Raw genomic sequence first — 23,916 nt, 5'->3', positions numbered from 1 at the left:
ACAGGCCTAAAGGATTACAGCATGACAGCACACACCAAGGAACAATATGAAAATGATCATGAAGCAAACACTGACATCAGGTTTTTCTTTTTGTGAATGTTGTTTTATAGTGGGATATTCATGTAAATAGATATCATCCAGAGCACACAAGAGTCATTAGAGTCATTAGAATAGTACATGAACATTAACCATGAAGCTTTTCATTCTGTGAAAAGATTCACAAAGCTCCAGATAGCAAGTTATATATATATATATATATATATATATATATATATATATATATATATATATATATATATATATATATATATATATATGAAGGAGGCGCCAGTCCTTCACAGGGCAACACACACACTCACACATTCACTAACACACTCACACCTATGGACACTTTTTTGAGTCACCAATCCACCTACCAACATGTGTTTTTGGACTGTGGGAGGAAACTGGAGCACCCAGAGGAAACCCACACAGACACAGAGAACACACCACACTCCTCACAGACAGTCACCCGGAGGAAACCCACACAGACACAGAGAACACACCACACTCCACACAGACAGTCACCCAGAGGAAACCCATGCAGACACAGGGAGAACACACCACACTCCTCACAGAGAGTCACCCGGAGGAAACCCACACAGACACAGGGAGAACAGACCACACTCCTCACAGACAGTCACCCGGAGGAAACCCACGCAGACACAGAGAACACACCACACTCCACACAGACAGTCACCCGGAGGAAACCCACGCAAACACAGAGAACACACCACACTCCTCACAGACAGTCACCCGGAGGAAACCCACACAGACACAGAGAACACACCACACTCCACACAGACAGTCACCCGGAGGAAACCCACGCAGACACAGGGAGAACAGACCACACTCCTCACAGACAGTCACCCGGAGGAAACCCACACAGACACAGAGAACACACCACACTCCTCACAGACAGTCACCCGGAGGAAACCCACACAGACACAGAGAACACACCACACTCCACACAGACAGTCACCCGGAGGAAACCCACGCAGACACAGAGAACACAGAACACACCACACTCCTCACAGACAGTCACCCGGAGGAAACCGGGTGTGTATATATATATATATATATATATATATATATATATATATATATATATATATATATATATATATATATATATATACAATTTATATATCACAGTTGCCTGAAGAAATTATTAGAGCATTAGTGAGATGGGGACTAATGGGTACCACATGAACCTGTCTTTAAGCTTATGTACAATGCTATATTTGTATAGATTTTCCGTTGAGATAATGCAAGCTACATGTGCCTATTATATTCAGGGAAACGATAAAACAAGGTAAAGCGTTAAGCTGCTAAATTCAGTCACGTCTGTGAAGTTTTGGTCATGTAAATGGAGAATGTGTTTGGAAACAGACAGCTAAAGCCAACTGAAACTCCTCTCGGTGTGTGACGCTTGTGACAGAGTGCCTCTGGCCTGGGTTCATTTGAACACGTTAGTTTGATGTTTTGAATTTGAGAAATGTCGTCATCTTGTGGTAGACTTCGTTCACTGTTTCACGAGTGTGACGTCAACGTTGACCTCAGTACCTTCCCGAAAGAGAAGGAACCCATATATGTAAAAGCGGCAGATATCGTCTGGAGTAGTGTTTACTCTGAAATTCTTTTCCAAGCCCCGGCAGCTCTGTAGCCATGGCGTTTTGTACATTTTCGGGTCGGGAGTTCTATAAAAACCACTTTGACACGGGTAAGTTTTCGCCGTGAAGGTAACTTTCACAACGGAGCACATTTTTCACAGTCATTCAAAGTAGTTTTCTGACCCGTTGAGGACGTGCACTCTACCGTCAGTTTTGACCGGTTCCGTCGACGCGGTGAATACGACCTGAGGTAAAGTGTTTCTCCTCCCGCTGAGGTTAGTTTTTATCACTTTATATTAAATTATTCTCATATTAAAGGCAGATATGTGACATTAGACAGACTACACTCGAATATAACTTTACAGACGGGTTGGTGAATTATCCTTTCTATTTTGACCGTTAAAAAACCGAATAAAGTGGATATTAGTGTCATAGGCCGGAACTAAAATTAAGAAGGGAATTTAAACTCACCGGAAACTCCCTTTTTTTTTTTTTTTTCAAATGTTTAACCGTCTATGTCATCACATGAAATATATACACTACCACTTGTAGCATAGGTCTAGATGTCTGTAGACATTAATTAGAATTCGTCTATGGTGTATTTCTTTGTGGACACAGGCGCTGTGCAGTCACCTGTTGAATGTGGGACAGTTTAACTTTGTGCTTTCCAAAGAACACAGAGCTTCCCAAACTACCAACTACCAGCAAATACTACACAATAAGGTTCTAAGATCTAAAGAAACATTAGATGAGCAGATGTCCACAAACTCCATCTACGGTGATTATAGACAATAAGCACAAGGCCGAAGGTAAAAACTACTGATGCTGCCTAAGGTCTGGAATGAAATACCTGAATATTACAAGTCTCTTACTTATAGCTCCCTGTAAGTATAGGCTATGGATTTATTTTTCTAAATCCATAATTTTATTCTTGTTACGCTTAATTAGTCCATTGAAATGTCACGGAACTTTAATCGTGTTGATTATATGATTTTGTAAGTGTTGTAAATGTGTGTAGGATCTAAGAGTATGACGATGTCAGAGAAAACTGACGATATAACACTTATTTAAAGTGGGCCACAGCATAGAAAAACCCACAGAAGTCTAGAATTAAACCTTTCATTCACATTAAAGAAGCATAATCTATTCAAAATTATTTTCTTATCCATCCACACGAGCCACACCTTTATTCGAGGACCTGCGGAATATAAAAATGTACAGGAAATCAGCCAATAAACATCAGTTTAGGAAAGACGTCTTCATTAGTTATCAAATAACATACAGACCTTTATGAACACAGCTCATAAAAGATGACACGCACAACCTTTTTGTGATAAATAAGTACAGAGCGTGCCGTCCATTACACTGTGTCCAAGCACAAAGTCTAAGTTCATAGTTTCACTTGCAAGGTGGTTTCTGTTGTGAAAATACGTCTGCTATGAAACGAGGATCATTTCAGCTTCGTGCTATCATCTATTACTCATCAAACACGCCACTGTATGATCAAACACGTTAGACAGGTTTCTTTCAAAAGAGCTGTTATCTGGTCTATCTTTTGTTTTGTTTATTTTCTGAACTGAACTTACTGCACTTAGGTTTTTCTCTCTCTCTTTTCCTTCCTTTTCCTAAATAAATACATTAATTATGTACTTTTTTGATGGTTTTTTTTTTACATTATGGAATTTTCTTTAATGTAGGTGTGTATGTCTGTTCAAAATGTGGCTATGAGCTGTTCTCCAGTAAATCTAAATACGAACACTCTTCACCCTGGCCTGCCTTCACTGAGACCATCCACGAGGACAGTGTCTCCAAAGTGGAGGAGAGTCCGAGAGCATACAAGGTAGACTGTACAAGACGTGTATCATTGCTGTCCACAGAAAACATTCATTCATTGTCTGTAACCGCTTATCTAATCCAGGGTCGCGGTGGGTCCGGAGCCTACCCAGAATCACTGGGCACAAGGTGGGAACACACCCTGCAGGGGGCGCCAGTCCTTCGCAAGGCGACACTCACCTATGGACAGTGTTGTTAATGAATTTTGTTGAATATAATCCAATTTAGAATTTGATGCAGGTTAGCGGTTGGGGTCATCCATGAACCAACACTTAATATCAATTCATATATTAGCTTTGTGGTAAAAACCTGCTTCTTCAACTTGTCCTAAAATCCAACAGTCTCTCTCCCAGGACACGTCTGAAACTCACATTCATGCATTCGTCTCTAATCTATAATCATATATATATATATAAAATGAAAGACATTTATAAATAAAATATTATTATTATATTAATCATCCTGATTCATTTTTTGCACCGTTTGCATTACCTCTGTATAAAGATGGTTCAGAATTCCACTGCACACTCATGGGTCTCATTCCATGACATGTTTTTTCTGTAAACATTTCACTCAATTTCACTCGTGTGTTGCAAGCCTTAAATTTCAAATTAGTTTGTATTTACAAAACACATTCAATGTGGTTAGTGCAAACACTGGAAAACTTTATTTTTTCAGTTAAATTAAGTTTCATGAGAAATAACAAACAATATATTCATGATTTTATAGCTTTTTTAATATATCCCACTTTTCTGGATTAAAAAAATTAATAAATTAACATATATATATATATATAATATAATATAAGGGGTGGCGCAGCATGTAGTGTCGCAGTCACACAGCTCCAGGGACCTGGAGGTTGTGGGTTTGAGTCCCGCTCTGGGTGACTGTCTGTGAGGAGTTGGTGTGTTCTCTCTGTGTCTGCGTGGGTTTCCTCCGGGTGACTGTCTGTGAGGAGTGTGGTGTGTTCTCTCTGTGTCCGTGTGGGTTTCCTCCGGGTGACTGTCTGTGAGGAGTGTGGTGTGTTCTCTCTGTGTCCGTGTGGGTTTCCTCCGGGTGACTGTCTGTGAGGAGTGTGGTGTTGTCTCCCTGTGTCTACGTGGGTTTCCTCCGGGTGACTGTCTGTGAGGAGTGTGGTGTGGTCTCCCTGTGTCTCCTCCGGGTGACTGTCTGTGAGGAGTGTGGTGTGTTCTCCCTGTGTCTGTGTGAGTTTCCTCCGGATGACTGTCTGTGAGGAGTGTGGTGTGTTCTCCCCCGTGTCTGCGTGGGTTTCCTCCGGGTGACTGTCTGTGAGGAGTGTGGTGTTGTCTCCTTGTGTCTGCGTGGGTTTCCTCCAAGTGCTCCGGTTTCCTCCAAGTGCTCCGGTTTCCTCCCACAGTCCAAAAAACACATGTTGGTAGGTGGATTGGCGACTCAAAAGTGTTCGTAGGTGTGAGTGTGTGAGTGTTGCCCTGTGAAGGACTGGTGCCCCCTCCAGGGTGTATTCCCGCCTTGCGCCCGATGATTCCAGGTAGGCTCTGGACCCCCCGCGACCCTAAATTGGATAAGCGGTTACAGATAATGGATGGATGGATAATATAAGGTGTTATATCAGCTGCCCTGTAGTTATTAGACAGTCATAAGATGGATGTTGTATGTTGTAGGTACGATGTGGAAAGTGTGGTAATGGCCTGGGTCACGAATTTATAAACGACGGACCCAAACGCGGTCTCTCACGCTTCTGAATATTCAGCAGCTCACTCAAGTTTATCCCTAAGGGTACGTAATTCTGTCTTTTTTTAAAGATTGTTTTGTTTATTTTACAAACCACACTTCTGGAAACACTGGGACATTGTGTAAAATGCATTAAAAACCCTTTGTCTTTTTCTGAGTTAAAAAACGATTCAAGGAAATTAACAATTGTTTTGTTTTTAAACATTTTACAAAATCCCAAACTGTTCCAGAATTGGGGTTTTCATTTAAAATCAGATCAAAATATAATCCGATATTTTCTTTTCACAGAGAAGGGTGAACAGTAGAGTGAGTTGGTGGATAAAGAATCTAAACAGCAGCTCTGTTCTGTGGCCAGGGAGGTCATTCTATGACGTTTTCTGTGATAAAACCCACGATGGACGTTCAGAACGCTGAAGTTAATGATCTCTTTGGTCGACAAGCACGAGTCTGTTCCAAACAATGTTTTGCAATCAATATCAGACTCGCACAAATGAACTTTCATCTTTCCTCATCTAGATATTATCCTTATTTACGTGTTATTTATTAAGATTTCTCTACATTTATTCCTCATTCAGACATCATTTATGAAGATTTTTCAGTTCGGTTTATATTTGTAGAATGATTTTAGGTCCGATGTCGTCACAAAGCAGCTTTACTGAATTTTGGGTCCTAGCACCAAGTGAGCATCACCATGGAAACGAGTGGCAGTTTCAGGCTTTGTTCAAGGCTTTGAGGGTCTGAGGGTCACATATTCAGCAGCTTTTTCTGCCCTAAATCTTTTCATGATGTTATGAACTGTAAATGGTGAAAGTCCTAATTTCCTTGAAATGTTGATCTCTTGGGCAATTTTCTCATAAAATTTGGCATAAAATCCTGAGTAACAAACTCTTCTTTCTTGCAGTGACTGAGCCTTTCGTGAATGTCCATCTTTAATGTTCATCGGCTTAAAATGTTATGTCATGTGTACTGTCTTTAAACCTTTCACTCTTATCCTCACCCTGTCTTTTTTCCGAGTTGGTGGAAGTGTGTTGCAGCATCCGGTTTTAAATTTGTTGATATTTACAAGGCATAATAGAGTTGATCTGTGCAAACACTGGGAATATTTTCTTTGTACATCTGTCCATAATTAAAGGATAGACAAATAACAAATCCATGTTTTATTGCATTTTATAAAAATTCCCAACATTTCTGGAACATGATTTTGTATATTTTGGTATAATTGATGAAGAACTAGATCTAGATACAATGCATGAAGTTTTATCCAAATGTAAATCTCATTCAATGATACTTTAAACATATTTATTTAGATATAATCCTCTTCTAGAAATTATAAACAAAGATTTCTCAATGGGAAATATTCAGCCAGATGTAATTGATAAAAACGGATTAAGATTGTCATAGATAGTGTGTGGAGGGAAGGAACAGGGAAGGGGGTAGGTGCAGGAGACTAAACAGGGAAGCTAAACACTAAACAAGAACAAAACAGAGCAAGGTTACTAAACAGAGGGCTAACTGAGTTCCCTGTTGGTGATGGAACAATGTACTGAAGACTGACAACAGACAAATGACCCACCAACAATGAGACAAAAGACTAGCCCTGAAATGGATCCCTATTCACTATTCCATTGATTACTCACTATACAGTGCACAATGATAGGAAACTTAAGTCAGGAGTTTAGTGAACAATTTCGGATAATCAAACAGTGCAGTGCATTATGGGTGTCCACTAATATCAGCTAGGGTGCATGGGTTCTACACTACTTTTTGAGGTGCATTGTGGGATTGTTTGAGCATGCTGAAAATTGTCCATGTTTTTGAACACTACTACAAAATGGTGGAACACCAAAATAGTGCACTATATAGTGAACAGGGCACAGTTTTGGGCACAGCTCAAGCTTTTAAAACAACAAACAAAGTACAAGTCACATGACACAAATGAGGGGTGTGACATGACTGAACAAACACATGGCAAAGTAAACAAAACACCTGAGAATCAAAGCAAGGAAAACCAAAATTAAACTGAATTAGAAAAGAGGGGCAAAACCTGGCAAAGATATATTACTGTATCAAAATTCTTAATAATCAAATCACTTCTTCACATTACAGTTATAAATGCACCAGCTGAACCTCAAGTTTTAGATTTTACTTTGCTGTCTAATTTTTTAAAGGTATAGTGTTATGTAGATGCACTTTGTGGTTCTACAATTACAGACTGTAGGCCATCTGTTGCTATGCATATATTACCCCCCTGTTCATCTCTGGTCAGGACCATCGGGTAATATTGGGGTGAGGAGTTGTCTTCAGCGATGGAGTGGCACTGACATGGTGGTGGTGTTTTAGTGTGGGTATCGCTTCCAAAAAATTTGGGATGATCAACAATGTAACGGTATGCAAATTAGGTAAATCATATATTTAATTTAAAAAATATTACAAAGACAGCATATCAAATGTTGAAACTGAGAAACTATTGTTATTCTTGCATGTAATGCCAGCAACATGTTTAAAAAAAAAACTAGGGACAGGGCTACTGTCTTATCTTTTAACAACACTCTCTGTGTTTGGGAACTGAGGAGACCAATTGCTGTAGTGTTTATCATTTTTGCTTGACATAGGATTTCAGCTGCTCAACAGTTCAGGAGCTCATTTGTTGAACTTTCATAAGGTGCCTAAAATTTTCAGGTGGAATGAAGGCAGTCCAGTTTATCAAGGACTTTCCCGAAAGAGATTTCATCTGGATGGCACCATCCAGGTCAGGGTCTAACCCAGAATTACTAGATGTAAGGCAGGAACAACCTGGTCAGAGCACCCATCAATCACAAGGCATCAAACTGGCACATATTCACTTACTTTTGATTTGCCAATCCACAAGTGTTTCGTTTTACGCGAGGAAACTGGATCCCACGCAAACACATGGAGAACACACCAATCTCCTCAGGTAGGGTTTTAACCCCAGAACACTGGAGCTGTGTGACAGCAGCCAGACCATTTGAACCACTGTGCCACCACGTGAGAACTAAAATCTGAACTAAAGAGAACTAAAGGCATGTGAACTCTGGGATCACCAGGTGGTGGTGCTGTTGTTAAACATTTGTGGGTTAAATACAATTATATTTTATGCGTTTTGTCACGTTTAAGGTGGAGATATGTTTTAACAGCACCTGCTGACAAGAAGAGATAAGATTCCCAAACCAAACACACTTCCAGGGAAAATCCTCAGTGAATAGCAGGTGTGTCCTTCAAACAAAAGCAAAGAGCAAGGAGTTCACAAGTTTAAACGAAGAACCTGTACCAGGTGTTGAATAACAGCTGTTATTAGCAATTCATTATAAAGTGTCTTTTCTGACAAAATAAATAAATAACCTAGGAAGTTATGGTTTTAATAATCAATGTCACTTCTTTTTTCCTTCTCAATATACAGTTCCATATCAAGCATTTGTCTGTCATCTACATTAAAACATGTTTAGGATGTTTTAATGATCTGTATACACCAGGAAAGGCAAGTTTATTTATGGAGCATCTTTCATGGGACATTATTTTACAAAAGAGTACAGAGAAAATTACAGAAGAAGTAAAAATTTAAAAGAGAATTTTTAGAATTAAACATAAGAATGAAACCAATAAAAGAAAAGAAAATTAAACAGAGGTTTTTTATACATTTAAATGAAGGTCGAAAGTGAAAGCTTTTCTTCTCTTTATAATAATAGACTTCACTGTACACTGTCAGAAAAATAGTCTGTGACATGAAATGGTGCATAAAAAGTCAACACTATTAAAAAATCTACAATTTATATATAATATATTACAATAATGTCCCCTAAAGAAAATACTGAAGATATACCCTTGAGGATACAGTGAAAGTTTTATCTGAGAGAGTAAAATCTCAATATTCCCATGGGAAGAAATATGCTTGGCACTAAATTCCCCTTTAACTAATTACAGCTGGATGTGTTCCCAACATTTGCACAGAACTGAAAAATCTAACTTTTAATTACACTGTTTATTTCCATGTGATAATCCTCTGAATCTGTAGAATATCTAAATGATTATGTTTTTTGTAGCAACCTCTTAAGCCTGCAGTGATATGGTTTGATGCCCTTTAAAATAAATAAATACATGAGTATATATATTTATTTGATTTGAGTTGGGTGTTTGAGTCCCACTCCTGGTGACTGTCTGTGAGGAGTGTGGTGTGTTCTCCCTGTGTCTGTGTGGGTTTCATCCGGGTGCTCCAGTTTCCTTCCACGGTCCAAAAAACACGTTAAGTGGATTGGTGACTCAAAATGTCCATAGGTGTGAGTGTGTGAGTGACTGTGTGAGTGTGTGTATTGCCCAGTGAAGGACTGGCACCCCCTCCAGAGTGTGATCCAGTGATTGCACCCAGTGATTCCGGGTGGGCTCCGGACCCACCGCAACCCTGAACTGGGGAAGTGGTTACAGATAATGAATGAATAAATGTGTGTGTGTGTGTGTGTGCACTATTTGTTGGTAAAAATGACTTCTTTCTCCTGTAGTATCAGTCCACAGATTGATGTATTCCCAGCAGGACTAGGCAGGATCTATGGGGGTGGGGTGGGGTGCTGTGATATAATCTAATCGGTGGTCTCCTCTTCACGAATTAGCTGAATTAACCTCCAAGGTCAGTGCTCCAGGCGCCAGTTAACCTGTAATACTAAGATCAGCTTCCCTTGTACAACCTCTAACCTTCACTGCAAGGAGAAGGAAACACAGAGCTGCTTCTAGGAACTTCTGTCTTCACTACTGACCACCTCATAGTCCTGTCTACTTCCTGTGGTTCTGAATATATTTTCTCTAAAGAGAGGTCATGGTAAGAAGGCTTTTTCCACTTTAAATGCGCTTAAGGCTTGATGCAGAGTATTAGCAGTATGTTGATAGAGAAGCTGAATTGTTGTGTGTATAATAAATATATAGTCAGTCTGAAAAAATAATTCTGAAGAAATTCTTATTCAGCATTCCCTCCAATCTAGCTAGAAAAATAAAAATGTAAAGACTAAGTCATTTCAAACATGCCTTTACCTGTCATTGTACAACCTACAACAAAATGTGTTTTCCACATTTAACCCACTTGTGGCAGTGAACACACACTAGTGCACTAGGGGCAGTAAACACATACCTCGAGCTATGGGCAGTCATCCCTGGTGCCCGGGAGAGCAGTTCGGGGTTAGGTGCTTTGTCTGAGGGCAGCTCAGCTGGGGATTGAGGAAGGAGAACAGTGCTGTCCCAAACCTGCTTCTCTAACCATTGGACCACTGCTTCCATATTAATACACGAGGCAAACTTTAGGGATGAACCATATGACAAGTAAAAATATATGGACGCAAAAGTGAAATGCCATACCAGCCGTCCCTGCTTTATTTCAAGGCAAAACTGATACCATCTTGGCCTACTTTCATCAAGGCAAAACAAAGATATTTTCACATTTACACAGTCCAGAATTCCCACCTCAAATTCCTGAGACATATTTATTTGGAGCATGTTACACTGAACGCCTATTGTCCATGCATTCTGCACTCATTGGTATTTTTTTATTTCTTGGCCTAGTACAGCCACGTATATGTATTCTTCAAATGGATGGAAATGTAAACAAGCTTTAGAAGCAGAGTTAGCGTGTGCTACTCAGCAACCTGTTAGCATTAATAGCAATGAGCAGTATAAAGCCTTGCTATTTAATGTGTATTTCCAAAGACCACTTGCTACTAAGCAGTTTCATTTCAGAGTTGATCTGAGTGCTCTTCCCTAAACTCTTTTTAACTCTTTTTTTAATGTACAGTTGTGTGCTAAATTAAAGTGCCCTTGTCAGCAGACTTCTTTTGTTACTAAGTGACAATTAGTTTCTACAGAGAACACACTTCTATATATATATGAAGCGTTAAATTCAACAAATAAATGGTAATATTAATTTTAAAATAATGTCTTTTGTTGTGGGGAGCAGCAGGTAGGTGTCGCAGTTACACAGCTCCAGGGGCCTGGAGGTTGTGGGTTTGAGTCCCGCTCCGGGTGACTGTCTGTGAGGAGTGCGGTGTGTTCTCCCTGTGTCTGCGTGGGTTTCCTCTGAGTGACTGTCTGTGAGGAGTGTGGTGTGTTCTCCCTGTGTCTGTGTGGGTTTCCTCCGAGTGATTGTCTGTGAGGAGTGTGGTGTGTTCTCCCTGTGTCTGCGTGGGTTTCCTCTGAGTGACTGTCTGTGAGGAGTGTGGTGTGTTCTCCCTGTGTCTGTGTGGGTTTCCTCCGAGTGACTGTCTGTGAGGAGTATGGTGTGTTCTCCCTGTGTCTGTGTGGGTTTCCTCCGAGTGATTGTCTGTGAGGAGTGTGGTGTGTTCTCCCTGTGTCTGCGTGGGTTTCCTCCCAGTGACTGTCTGTGAGGAGTGTGGTGTGTTCTCTCTGTGTCTGCGTGGGTTTCCTCCAGGTGACTGTCTGTGACGATTGTGGTGTGTTCTCTCTGTGTCTGTGTGGGTTTCCTCCGGGTGACTGTCTGTGAGGAGTGTGGTGTGTTCTCCCTGTGTCTGCGTGGGTTTCCACCGGGTGCTCCAGTTTCCTCCCACAGTCCAAAAACACATGTTGGTAGGTGGATTGGTGACTCAAAAGTGTCTGTGTGCGTGAATGTGTGAATGTGTGTGTTGCCCTGTGAAGGACTGGCGCCCCCTCCAGGGTGTATTCCCACCTTGCGCCCAATGATTCCAGGTAGGCTCTGGACCCACCACGACCCTGAACTGGATAAGGGTTACAGATAATGAATGAATGAACGAATGTTGTTGGGAAAGTCAGTTCTCTCTGGTTGTTTACATTCAGAAGCTCTGTATTTCTTAAGGTGGAATGGTGTGTTTAAGGAGAAAAAATGACTTGTTTGTACGTGGCTAAACGTTAAGTTATCTGCAAGTTTTTATTCACTGTTTGAATTATCACAGAATCTCATTTGTAACTCGAGTTGTTTAGTTTTGTAGCACTTAAGTAATGCAGTTATCCAAATCCAAAAAATAATTGTCTACCTTAAGTGATCTGAAACAACAATAATAAGTCAAAATTACCCAACTATAGAGCGATCCTCATTTTGGTTCAGGCTTTTCAACATTTATAGTTCTCTCCATTGTCTAAGATGACTCAAGATGCCTCTGCCATGAGCAGAGAGAGAGAGAGAGAGAGAGCGAGAGCCTAGCATACCAGACCCAAGACGGTTTGTTTATTTACGCATTTACACTGGGGAGCATTGCAAACAGACTGGAGAGCTAGCAAATGGTGAGGAAACATCTTGATTTACATTCATTCTGATCAGGGTCACGTTAGCAGAATCACTGGGCACAATAACACCAGAGTTAGTCACCCAGTTACTCACACACTCAGACCTGTGGACAATTTCACACAGCCACTCAACAACCAACATGTGTTTCTGGATTGTGGGAGGAAGCCAGGGCACTTAGGGGAAGCGCACAGAGATAGTCACCTAAGGCAATGTTCAAACCCAGGTCTCTGAAATCCTGGAGTTGTGTGGGAGCAACTCTAAATACAGCACAAACATCCCACCTTATCAAATACAGCCAGAGGTAAATAATTGAATCCATGCATTTTAAAAAGCAGAAAGCACCATAATTACTTTTGTTCCCTGTTAAGTGTGTTTATTTCACATGCAGTCGTTTTACCCTGAGCTCTGCTATGTGCACAGAAGAAATACCTAAAGATAGTGGAAACTGTAAACTTCATGACAGCCACACATCTGGACAGCAGACTGTGTGTTTATAAATGTTATGAATAAGTCTTTGTGTATGGCTTTAACACAATTTTATATAAAACAAATCAATTGAAAAATTGCACATAAGAATCCATATGAAGAATACCACAGCCCTTTGTGTTTACAGTGGGAGTACTGTCATTCATCTTCTGTAATGGCTTCATCCTGATCAGGGTCATGGCTATTTGGAAGCCTGTTCAGAGTCATTGGGTGCAAGGCAGAAACACAGACACACAGTCTATTACAGAGCACCACACACTCACCCAATCACGCACCTGTCGGCAGTTTCACACAGCCAATCCGCCTACAAACATTAGTTGGTGTTTCATCATGTTTATTACTGTATTACATCTTTCAGTATCATGGCCCCAAATCTATGGAGCACATCACCTAAATCTCATTGTCTCTGCCCTTCTCTCTCTTCCTTAATCTCACCTGAACTCTTTTACATTACATTTTCATCAGCCCCCTCCTGTTAACAACTGATTTTTTTGTTCCTCCCCCTTGAGTGTGAAAAAGGCACTATATAAATTAAATGAATTATCGTTTCTATAATCGATTATTTGCTCTAGACATATGACAAGGTTGAGATGGCCAAGTTGAGTAGTTTCTGAGAGAAGAGATGTAATCAAAACTGAAAAGTAGTTAATAATAATTCATCCATTCATTATCTGTAAGCGCTTATCCAGTTCAGGGTGGATGGGCGGTGGGTCCAGAGCCTACCTGGAATCGTTGGGCGCAAGGCAGGAACACACCCTGGAGGGGGTGGCCAGTCCTTCACAGGGCAACACAGACACACACACACACACACACACACACATTCACTCACACACTCACACCTACGGACAGTTTTGAGTCGCCAATCCACCTACCAACGTGTGTTTTTGGACTGTGGGAGGAAACCGGAGCACCCGGAGGAAACCCACGCAGACACAGAGAGAACACACCACACTCCTCACAGACAGTCACCCGGAGGAAACCCAAGTAGACACAGGGAGAACACACCACACTCCTCACAGACAGTCATCCGGAGGAAACCCAAGCAGACACAGGGAGAACACACCACACTCCTCACAGACAGTCATCCGGAGGAAACCCACACAGACACAGGGAGAACACACCACACCCCTCACAGACAGTCACCCAGAGGAACCCCACGCAGACACAGGGAGAACACACCACACTCCTCACAGACAATCACCCGGAGGAACCCCACGCAGACACAGGGAGAACACACCACACTCCTCACAGACAGTCACCCGGAGGAAACCCACGCAGACACAGGGAGAACACACCACACTCCTCACAGACAGTCACCCAGAGGAACCCCACGCAGACACAGGGAGAACACACCACACTCCTCACAGACAGTCACCCGGAGGAACCCCACGCAGACACAGGGAGAACACACCGCACTCCTCACAGACAGTCACCTGGAGGAAACCCACCAGACACAGGGAGAACACACCACACTCCTCACAGACAGTCACCCGGAGGAAATCCACACAGACACAGGGAGAAAACACCACACACCTCACAGACAGTTACCCGGAGGGAACCCACGCAGACACACGGAGAACACACCACACTCCTCACAGTCACCCGGAGGAAACCCACACAGACACAGGTAAAACACACAGACAGTCACCCGGAGGAAACCCACGCAGACACAGGGAGAACACACCACACTCCTCACAGACAGTCAACCGGAGGAAACCCACGCAGACACAGGGAGAACACACCACACTCCTCACAGACAGTCACCCGGAGCGGGAATCAAACCCACAGACCCCTGGAGCTGTGTGACTGTGACACTACCTGCTGCGCCACCATGCTGCCCTAGTTAATAATAATATTTGTAGTAAAATAAAAAATGTGTGTAACTATTTCAATTTCTCTAGAAGTTTGTGCTTTTTCTTTCTATCTTTCTTCCCTTCTTTTTTCTGGCGTTCAACCTTATCTCCCCAATTTAGTCTTTGTTAATGTCTTCTGAACCATGTGAAGCCAACCACTGAATCTTTTGAAAGCACTTCTACAGTGTTACTGGACAGCTCAAGAGGTTGTGTCCAGTGTGTCTGTCATACAGCTCCAGGGTTTTGGGGTGGTGAGTTCGAGCTTCATCCCATGGAATCCTGTGTTCTCCCTGTGTCTGTGTGGGTTTACACCAGGTGCTGGTTTTCTCCCACAGTCCAAAAGCACACTGGTATGCAATAGTGTCCATTGGTGTGAGTGTGTGGGTGTGTAGTGGCCTGTGATGGATTATCACCCCATCCAGGTTTCTGGGTGCGCTACAGACCAATGGCGACTGAACTGGATAAGTGGTTACAGACAATAAACGAATGAGAGGCATCACAATTTCATGCTGATGGGCCAATGCTTAGAAAGTTGCTCTAAATGGGAACACATGAAACCAGTTTAAAGAGTGCTAAAACTGTAAATGAGGCATATTATCATCATTTCAAAGTCCAATATATTCATACTATAATTTTCTGCATTTGCTTTCACACTAAAAACTGAAGCCTTTTTTATGTTGAACTCACTTTCAGCTTCTGTTTACTAGGTTTTTCAGTCATTATAAAAACATGCCCCCAAACTGTGACCATCGGGCCCTAGTCTTTCCTTGTTGGATTAATTTTTCTTTTCTCTTTGTTATTATCATTTGAGCAGGTGGACACTCAGATGTCTTGTGGCTGACATTCCTACAACTTTTTTGATGGCTTGAGTGGATAGTTCAGGTTTTTGAAGATGACTGCTTCACAGGGGCGTGGGTTCCTGTCTTCTCCCTCATCCGTTTCTTTGAGAATGAGTGCTCAAAGGGAGTCAGCAATGTGTGTGTGTGAGGGCTGGTAGGCCAGCCTTGATCTGGTGGCTTGTTTTTTCCGTTTCCTTTGTGCCACAAAGCTGAAGTTGGAATAACAACCTGATGAAAAAAATATATATATATGGGAGATGCCCTTGTCCTCTTGCGTTGTTCCCCCATTCTGGTCCTTTCTAGGCAGAATTGTCTGGCCCAGTTGATCATTTATTTTCTTTTATTTTGACTCACTACCCAGGGGCTTACTGATTACAACCATTGCAAACCTAAAGAGTTATATCATTTAACTTAATCTGAAATCAAAACAGCTATTAAACTACTACAATTGTGGGGAAACAACTACAATTGTGGGGAAATGCAGCTCTAAGCTCAGCATTTTTAAGGTGGAACAGCATGTTTGAGGGAAAATAAAGACTGTTGTTTGTACATGGCTGAAGTTTAACTTGTCTGTACTTTTTTATTCACTTTTTGAATTACCACAGAAACTCGCTTGTAACTTGAGATGTTAAGTTCTGTAGAACTTTCAGTAATGCAGTTAGCCGTCTCCTGACAACCTTACCACCTTAAGTGATCCAAAACAGTAAAACAAAGTCAATATTACCGAGCTATGGAGAAGAAATAATAATAATAACCATACAAAAGATAAAATGTAAAATATCCTATGCCAATCCATTAGAGCTTTACAGGGACCACATCACACTCTTCCTACCAGTAGCCACACAATTTCTATTGTTCCAATCTTACAGCTACACCGTATGGTTGCTGTGGCCTTTTATGATCCGATCAGCAACCAGGTACCCTTAACATCTATGGTTAATCATTGAGCTCATCACATGAGTACCCAAACCACCCACTGCATCACTAGCTCTTCACAGGGGTCATCAGGTAGGTACCTCCCCACCTCAGTGTTTCGCTGAATCAAGCCCACAACACCTCCAGAAGACCCAACAGTGAAGTCTGGTGTCCCAGGTCCACCCCCCTCCAAGCTAGCTTTACAGTCATTTCATACCCTTAACCATCAACAAACATAAATCCACACTGGCCTCCCTGGTGACTAAGGCTGTACCTAGCCCCACTGACACTGTTAATGCATGCTCAGTGCCACCAATTACATGTGATCTTTACATGCTACATTACCAGCCATCACAACAGCACCTCTACAGTGCATTTCCCCAACTTCTCCACAACCACTGACTAGACCTTTCAGCTGTTTCTGATAACTCCTTCACAGCTGTCCTTAGTTTCTGGACCCTAATACTGAACCTACCACCTACCACGTGCATTCCCTCACCTCAGCCACCAAATCCACATACTTTAGCTTCTTCCTTTCAAATGCTTCATCAACTGTATCCTCAAACGGAACTGTTAACTCTATGAAATAAACTATCAGTTTACTTTCAGAGTACTGCACCATGTCTGGCCTCAGTTTAGTTAACGCAATACACTCTGGGACCTGCAATTTTTTTTACCTACATACACCAGTAATTTCCAATCTCGTGCTTCACCCCATCTACCAATATTTATAGCCTGTGCATGCTCTTGAATACGTTCCCCCTCATGCACAAACCTAATCACTTTATTACTACTAGCACTCGTCAGTGCATTTACCTTTATGTGTTTGCTGTCCAACAAACATGCTAAAACCCTTAGCATCTGATTATATCTCTATGTATGCTGAAAGCTGATAGAATATGCTTCAGCGTGCCAACCCCTGTACATAATCTACAACTAGGGTCTTCATCTACCTACTGTCCAAGATTTTGTGGTGTTGGAAGGACGTCATTAGTTGCTCCCAGCAAAAACTTAATACGACTTGCCTCCATTTCCCACAATTCTTACCAAGTCATCTTTCACTTCTCTAGATTCCCCCCACTGGCCTTGTATTGCCTGTGATGCTGCTGTTGCACACCATGCCTCCTCTACCTGATCACGAATGAATTTAGTCACCATTTGCCTTATCTCTGGTGATGTGGCTTTACTAAAAGCTTTCCATGAATCACCCGAACCAAGACCTGCTCTTCCACATTATACTTGGCCAATAACATCCCTTAGTTCTAATGAGCTCCTGGCTACCTGCACTGCCACGTGTGGGTTCCACTTCCTTCCTGCTTTTGTGACTGGCTCTACTGTTTTAATCACTGCATCCTTCGATCCTGCCAAAATCATCTTGCGACTCACCTTTGCGCATTTAAATTCCTCAACTAAACTTGTGAGTGGTAACTCCAGTACCCCTCTCCCATACCATGCCATGCTACTTCATCACTGTGTCACCCCTAGCCACTTCCTTATGGCCTTGTTCGTAACCCTTTCCATTGTCTCTGTTCCTGTGATCAAAACCTCAACGTCAGTGTCTACTGTCAATGTCCAAGTAAGCCAAACTGCAGACACAACAATTTCAACTTCCCTGGCAGACATGATCTATCAATACGATTAATAGCCTTCACCAAATCAGCCTTTATTCCCACAACTTGGTCAGTGTCATTAAGCACTGCACTACACCACCTAAATAGAACAATATCCACATTTCATGATTTTCAAACATTTGTGAGAGGCAACTCCAGATGCCTCCTGCCATGAGCAGAGTAAGAGATAGGAAGACTAGCATACTGGACTGAAATAGTTTGTTTTTTCTTTGATTTTCAAACACTGGGGCTTCGTTAAACACATTAGACCGGTTTCAAGCACACAAACAGACTTGAGCGCTAGTGAATGAGAAGGAAACATTTTCTGAATTTTATTAAAAAAAACTTGTCTTTTGATTACATTTGTGAACAACACCTTTAAATACAAGCTATTCCTTTAAGGAGAGTTTTGACCACAACTTTATACAGAATCATCAGTAAATATATGAACATATTATTCGGTTCAGTATTTATGATCAAGATTTACTTTTGAAAACTCAATAAAAGTGATGTTAAGGGATGTTAAGATGTTCTCTGGATTGATCTGAGAATAACAGTAAGTTCTTTATTTGATCCTATTTTTGTTTTTCCCAGTAGCAGCTTTTCAACACTACACAGCCTTTCAGACTCATTAGCTTGAGTTGTCTTCTCTAAGTGGAAGGGTGGACAGAAACAGCTGTGGATTATTTCAAATCAGAAGAAAGAACTCAAAGAGTTTGAGCATCTTGTGTCTTGCAAATACGACAAGTTTAAGTACTGTTCATCTGATGATTGCAGTTTTTCTGTATGTTCTTATGGTAATGTTTATGTTGTTTTAAACAATTCTTTCCACATGTTTATGCCAGTGAATGATCTTATAACTAATCTCATAAGAAATATTTCAAAAATATTATTAACATGAACTGATTACTATATGTAAACTAATTTTGTGCGAGTGTGTGAGTGAATTTGTGAGTGTGTGTTGCCTTGTGATGGACAGGTGCCACCTCTAGGATCCTTGCACCCAGTGATCCTGGGTAGACTGTCTTTTGTATCATACAATTTTATCTTTAAAATGTAGACAGTACAATGAATAGCATAGAACAGAGTAGGGTAAAATTAAACAGCATATTTCGTCACTGGAAATGAGCCCAAATAATTTACACATCCTGCTCAAATCTCAAGAAATTCTTGGGTAAATTCTGGTCGTGAGTTTGGAAACTTTCAGAAACGGTTCATATGCTGGATCCAATGAAGCAAAACCATAAGGCTGTCTTGACGTGAAATATAAACACACATCACACTCGCCTGAATTGCATGAACATGTTCTCACTTAATGGCACAAGAACAATGACCCCGCAAATGTATGTTTAGGAAATCCACTCTAATTGCCCTTCATCCATTTCCATGAGGATACTATATGTAAAGGACTACCATGTGGCCCATAAACAATATGCATCCTTTCTAAACTTCTGCAGTGCTGCAGAGATTCAGCCTGGGCCCATGGGTCGTCCTGCTCTCTCTAACTCTATAATCTCTATCAGCACCTAGCATGATTTCCCAGCATTCCCAGAATTCCATTAGACGCTCTATCACTATTGGTTTCTCTCTGATAAAGATGTTCATTTATATATGTCTATAGTATGTCGATATCTGTAGAAGAAGCTATTACTATGAGAATAAACGTCCTGCATACGTTCAAGTAATGAAAAGCGTTATTAAAATATTATGAAAAACAAAACAAATGATTATGATGTGGGACCCAGTGGCATTAGACGTAATGTGGCCATGCTCCTGGTTTTGATCCTGTGACACGTGTGGTATATTGTCATCGTTTCTGTATGGGTTTCCATACAAATCCATAAAAACTTCCTAAAGTGATTTAAGTGTTAAAAAACTTAAAATAAAATGCAAATATATGTAGACTATGGACCTATTAAAACTATGAACAGAATTAGTTCCTTTAGGCCTAGAAGTATCTTTCGTTTCCCCGAACTCACCCATATATGTAACAAGATCAGTCACAGAACTGATGTAAGATCAGCGAACATGGGCTTTTACGCAGGTGAAGAAGCCCGAGGCTGAGTGAGATGAGGAGGCATTCTTTCATCATGTGGGGAAAGGGGGAATTCCAGGTTTTCATCCTTCACAGGTTTATGCCCCACAGCATTTACACTGCTTTCTGGCAGGTTTTTGTGTGTTTTTCAGAGATTTCACCCATGAAATGTTTAAATGAGGCCAACTTTGAATCTTTTGAATTCTCTGCTTGCCTCAAATGCCCTTGTGCATAACAATGGGCTGTTGTTGAAAAGTTACAGATGTGTGCAGATGTGTAATGTTCTCACAGGTAAAAGCACTGCGTTGGGGTTGAATCTCAGCTGTGCTGCTTGCTTTCCAAGTTGCTGGAGGATACATATGCTCAGTGGACAGGAAAAATGTGTCCAGTGTCAGTATGTGATATATCAGTGCGATAGGCTTTTACCTGCTTTGCTCTGTCCTCTTTTTCAAATGTGTTTAAGTGATCATAGCAGCTAATCGGGTATACTTCAGAACAGAGTAGATCAGTATTTACTGTTTTGCAGTAGATATTATAAAAATTAAACGGTGGCGTCAATGTCACACAGCTCCAGGGACCTGGAGGTTGTGGGTTCGAGTCCCGCTCCGGGTGACTGTCTGTGAGGAGTGTGGTGTGTTCTCCCTGTGTCTGCGTGGGTTTCCTCCGGGTGACCGTCTGTGAGGAGTGTGGTGTGTTCTCCCTGTGTCTGCGTGGGTTTCCTCCGGGTGACTGTCTGTGAGGAGTGTGGTGTGTTCTCCCTGTGTCGGCGTGGGTTTCCTCCGGGTGACTGTCTGTGAGGAGTGTGGTGTGTTCTCCCTGTGTCTGTGTGGGTTTCCTCCGGGTGCTCCAGTTTCCTTCCACAGTCCAAAAACACACGTAGGTGGATTGGCGACTCAAAAGTGTCCGTAGATGTGAATGTGTGAGTGTATGTGTGTGTGTTGCACTTTGACGGACTGGCGCCCTCTCCAGGGTGTATTCCTGCCTTGCGCCCAATGATTCCAGGTAGGCTCTGGACCCACCGCAACCCTGAACTGGATAAGAGTTACAGACAATGAATGAATGGTTGAAAATCCAGTGTTGGCATGATGGCGGTATGAGCTGTGTTTTAGAAAGAATGGAAAAACCTAGAACAACTAACAATACCCACAGTATTCCCAGAAAAGCATATACGTAAAAATCATGACGTAATATATAATGACAACAATAACATCGTATTGCACGTTCCTACCTTCTACTACTGTTCAAACATGAAAGCATGTGTGTGAAGGCCTTTGTCAGTGGCTCCAGTGGCACTTTTTGTTTTGAAACAGTAGAAGCTGCTCATATTTATGCCATCTTTACCTGGATATTTTATACCCATAACATCACCTTAGAGGAATGACTCAAGTAAAGTCCCAGTGGATGTTTTCACACACATCTACTAGAATATCAATAGAAACAACTCAGATCAGGGAACAGTGTGAGAGGGTTAGTTTAAGCTTGAGGCCTGTGGGGAATGTAGTGAACAATAAAAACCATTTACACAAGCTCTATCCTTAAGAAAACATAACATACTAAAATATATATATAGAAATATATTGTGTTTCTGTTAATTGACTGACGTATAATGGTAAGAATTTACACTAGGTCACGGATGGTAAGAGTGCATGAAACGAGCGTAAGCCCGGAGGTGGCAAATTCATTGATCCATTCAATCCAGGAGGTACAAAAAACCATTCCCTGAGTTATGTTTTAACAGCTCTGACAACTATGATACAAATATTTTACTTTTGTTACTTCTGCATAAGCCTTTTCTGAAAATGGACATAAACCTAAATAAATATCTATAAAAGCTCATTCCAACAAGCATTAGTTGTCAAAAAAAAAACTTTCATGGTTGAATTTGACTTAAGTGGGGTTTAAAGCAACTGCTCTGCAAACAATATCTCATTTCAATTTTATGGTAGTTTTGTCAATTAAAAAAAAAACAAAATAAAAAAAACCCTGTGAGATATGTCCACAGAACTGGTTTATACTCTTTCTTTTTTATTTTTCACTTCTTTAGGATTTAACCTCTTCTCTGCTGAATGCCACAGCTTCTGTTAGTAACACAACATCTTCCAGATGCACGCTCTCTTTCTCACAGACACATTCAAACACTCCTCTCGTGCTCGGAACTCTGCTGTATGATGGCTTGGCTGTGTGTGGCTGTGCCAGCATTGTAAGAATGAGCGAGGGACATTACACTGTGGTGGGACCCCTGTGCTTCTAGTGCTCCAGACTATACCCTGAGGAACAGAGGATGTGTGCTCTTCTCCCGCTCTATGGTTAGCCTTGTGGTCAGATCACAAGAAAGATCTGAAGAGGATTGCTCATAGGCCTGGGAAAACACACACACACACACACACACACTGGGAGTAGTCTTGTGGGAATCTGCCCATTCACAGTGACCCCATCTTCCCTGCTCTAATTGCCACTGCCCCCAGCAAGCATCTGTACCCTTTTAAGAGCTTTTGTATCTCTATAGCTGACGGCTGGCCAAAAACTGTGGGTGTTCTTTCATTAATATGAAATTCCATTCATGGTTTAAAAGGTGGAAGGCCTTGTGGCCAATTAATGATGAGAGGGACATTGTAGTCCTGAATAAATAAAGTCTGATTTCAGATTCTTATACATATTATATAACAAATGAGAATATGAAAAAGCATGAGATTTCACTATTCATTCATTATCTGTAACCCTTATCCAGTTCAGGGTCGCGGTGGGTCCAGAGCCTACCTGGAATCATTGGTCGCAAGGCGGGAATACACCCTGGAGGGGGCGCCAGTCCTTCACAGGGCAACACAGACACACACACATTCACTCACACACTCACACCTACAGACACTTTTTGAGTCGCCAATCCACCTACCAATGTATGTTTTTGGACTGTGGGAGGAAACCGGAGCACCCGGAGGAAACCCACACAGACACAGGGAGAACACACCACACTCCTCACAGACAGTCACCCGGAGAAAACCCATGCAGACACAGAGAGAACACACCACACTCCTCACAGACAGTCACCCAGAGGAAACCCACGCAGACGCGGGGAGAACACACCACACTCCTCACAGACAGTCTCCCGGAGGAAACCCACGCAGACACAGGGAGAACACACCACACTCCTCGCAGACAGTCACCCGGAGGAAACCCACGCATCCAAAAAATGGATGTTGTAGATATCAAACACGAATACATTTTGTTGTTGCAGCCCAATAGAACAATGCTGAATTATCAGTTTATTGGATAGGATATATGACAGTACTGGTCAGTTGTCTTAGTTGTCTTAATAAAAGACATCCGTCCACTGCAGTGCTTCACACACTCACCCAGTCACTCCCCAACACACACCTGTGGGCAATTTCACACTGCCAATCCACCTATCCAGATATGTTTTTGGAATGCGGGAGAAAAGTAAAGCACCTAGAGGAAACCCATAGAGACACAGGGAAAACACACTGCACTCCTAACAATCAGTGACTTAAGGTGGGGACTGAATTCAAAACCCCAGGACCCTGATGCTGTTTTCCTCACAAATACACACACCTTGGACATGGCATTACACACTCATGCCTATAAACATTTTTACACAGCTAATTGACTTACCAACGTGTGATTTTAAAACCCATTGCAGACAAAGGGAGAGCAAATTGAACTATGTACAACCAGTCACAAAGACAGTCTAATTTATTTTGCCATATTGCCCA

The 23,916-nt window shown here is 41.7% G+C and overlaps 1 protein-coding gene across 1 annotated transcript; it reads left to right on the top strand.

Annotated features, from left to right (window-relative positions):
* The first annotated feature begins 1,605 nt into the window (after positions 1-1,605).
* Positions 1,606-6,342, top strand: msrb1a (methionine sulfoxide reductase B1a). The gene is made up of 4 exons (XM_066642383.1): positions 1,606-1,762; positions 3,350-3,492; positions 5,129-5,243; positions 5,487-6,342. The coding sequence occupies exons 1-4, from the start codon at positions 1,708-1,710 to the stop codon at positions 5,501-5,503; spliced, it is 330 nt and encodes a 109-aa protein (XP_066498480.1). The 5' UTR covers positions 1,606-1,707; the 3' UTR covers positions 5,504-6,342.
* Positions 6,343-23,916: the final 17,574 nt, after the last annotated feature.

Source organism: Hoplias malabaricus, chromosome 13 (assembly GCF_029633855.1).
Source record: "Hoplias malabaricus isolate fHopMal1 chromosome 13, fHopMal1.hap1, whole genome shotgun sequence".
In the NCBI taxonomy this organism is placed as follows: domain Eukaryota; kingdom Metazoa; phylum Chordata; class Actinopteri; order Characiformes; family Erythrinidae; genus Hoplias; species Hoplias malabaricus.
Note: the sequence above shows the minus strand (reverse complement) of the source record. Positions and strands in the feature narration are given on the sequence as shown.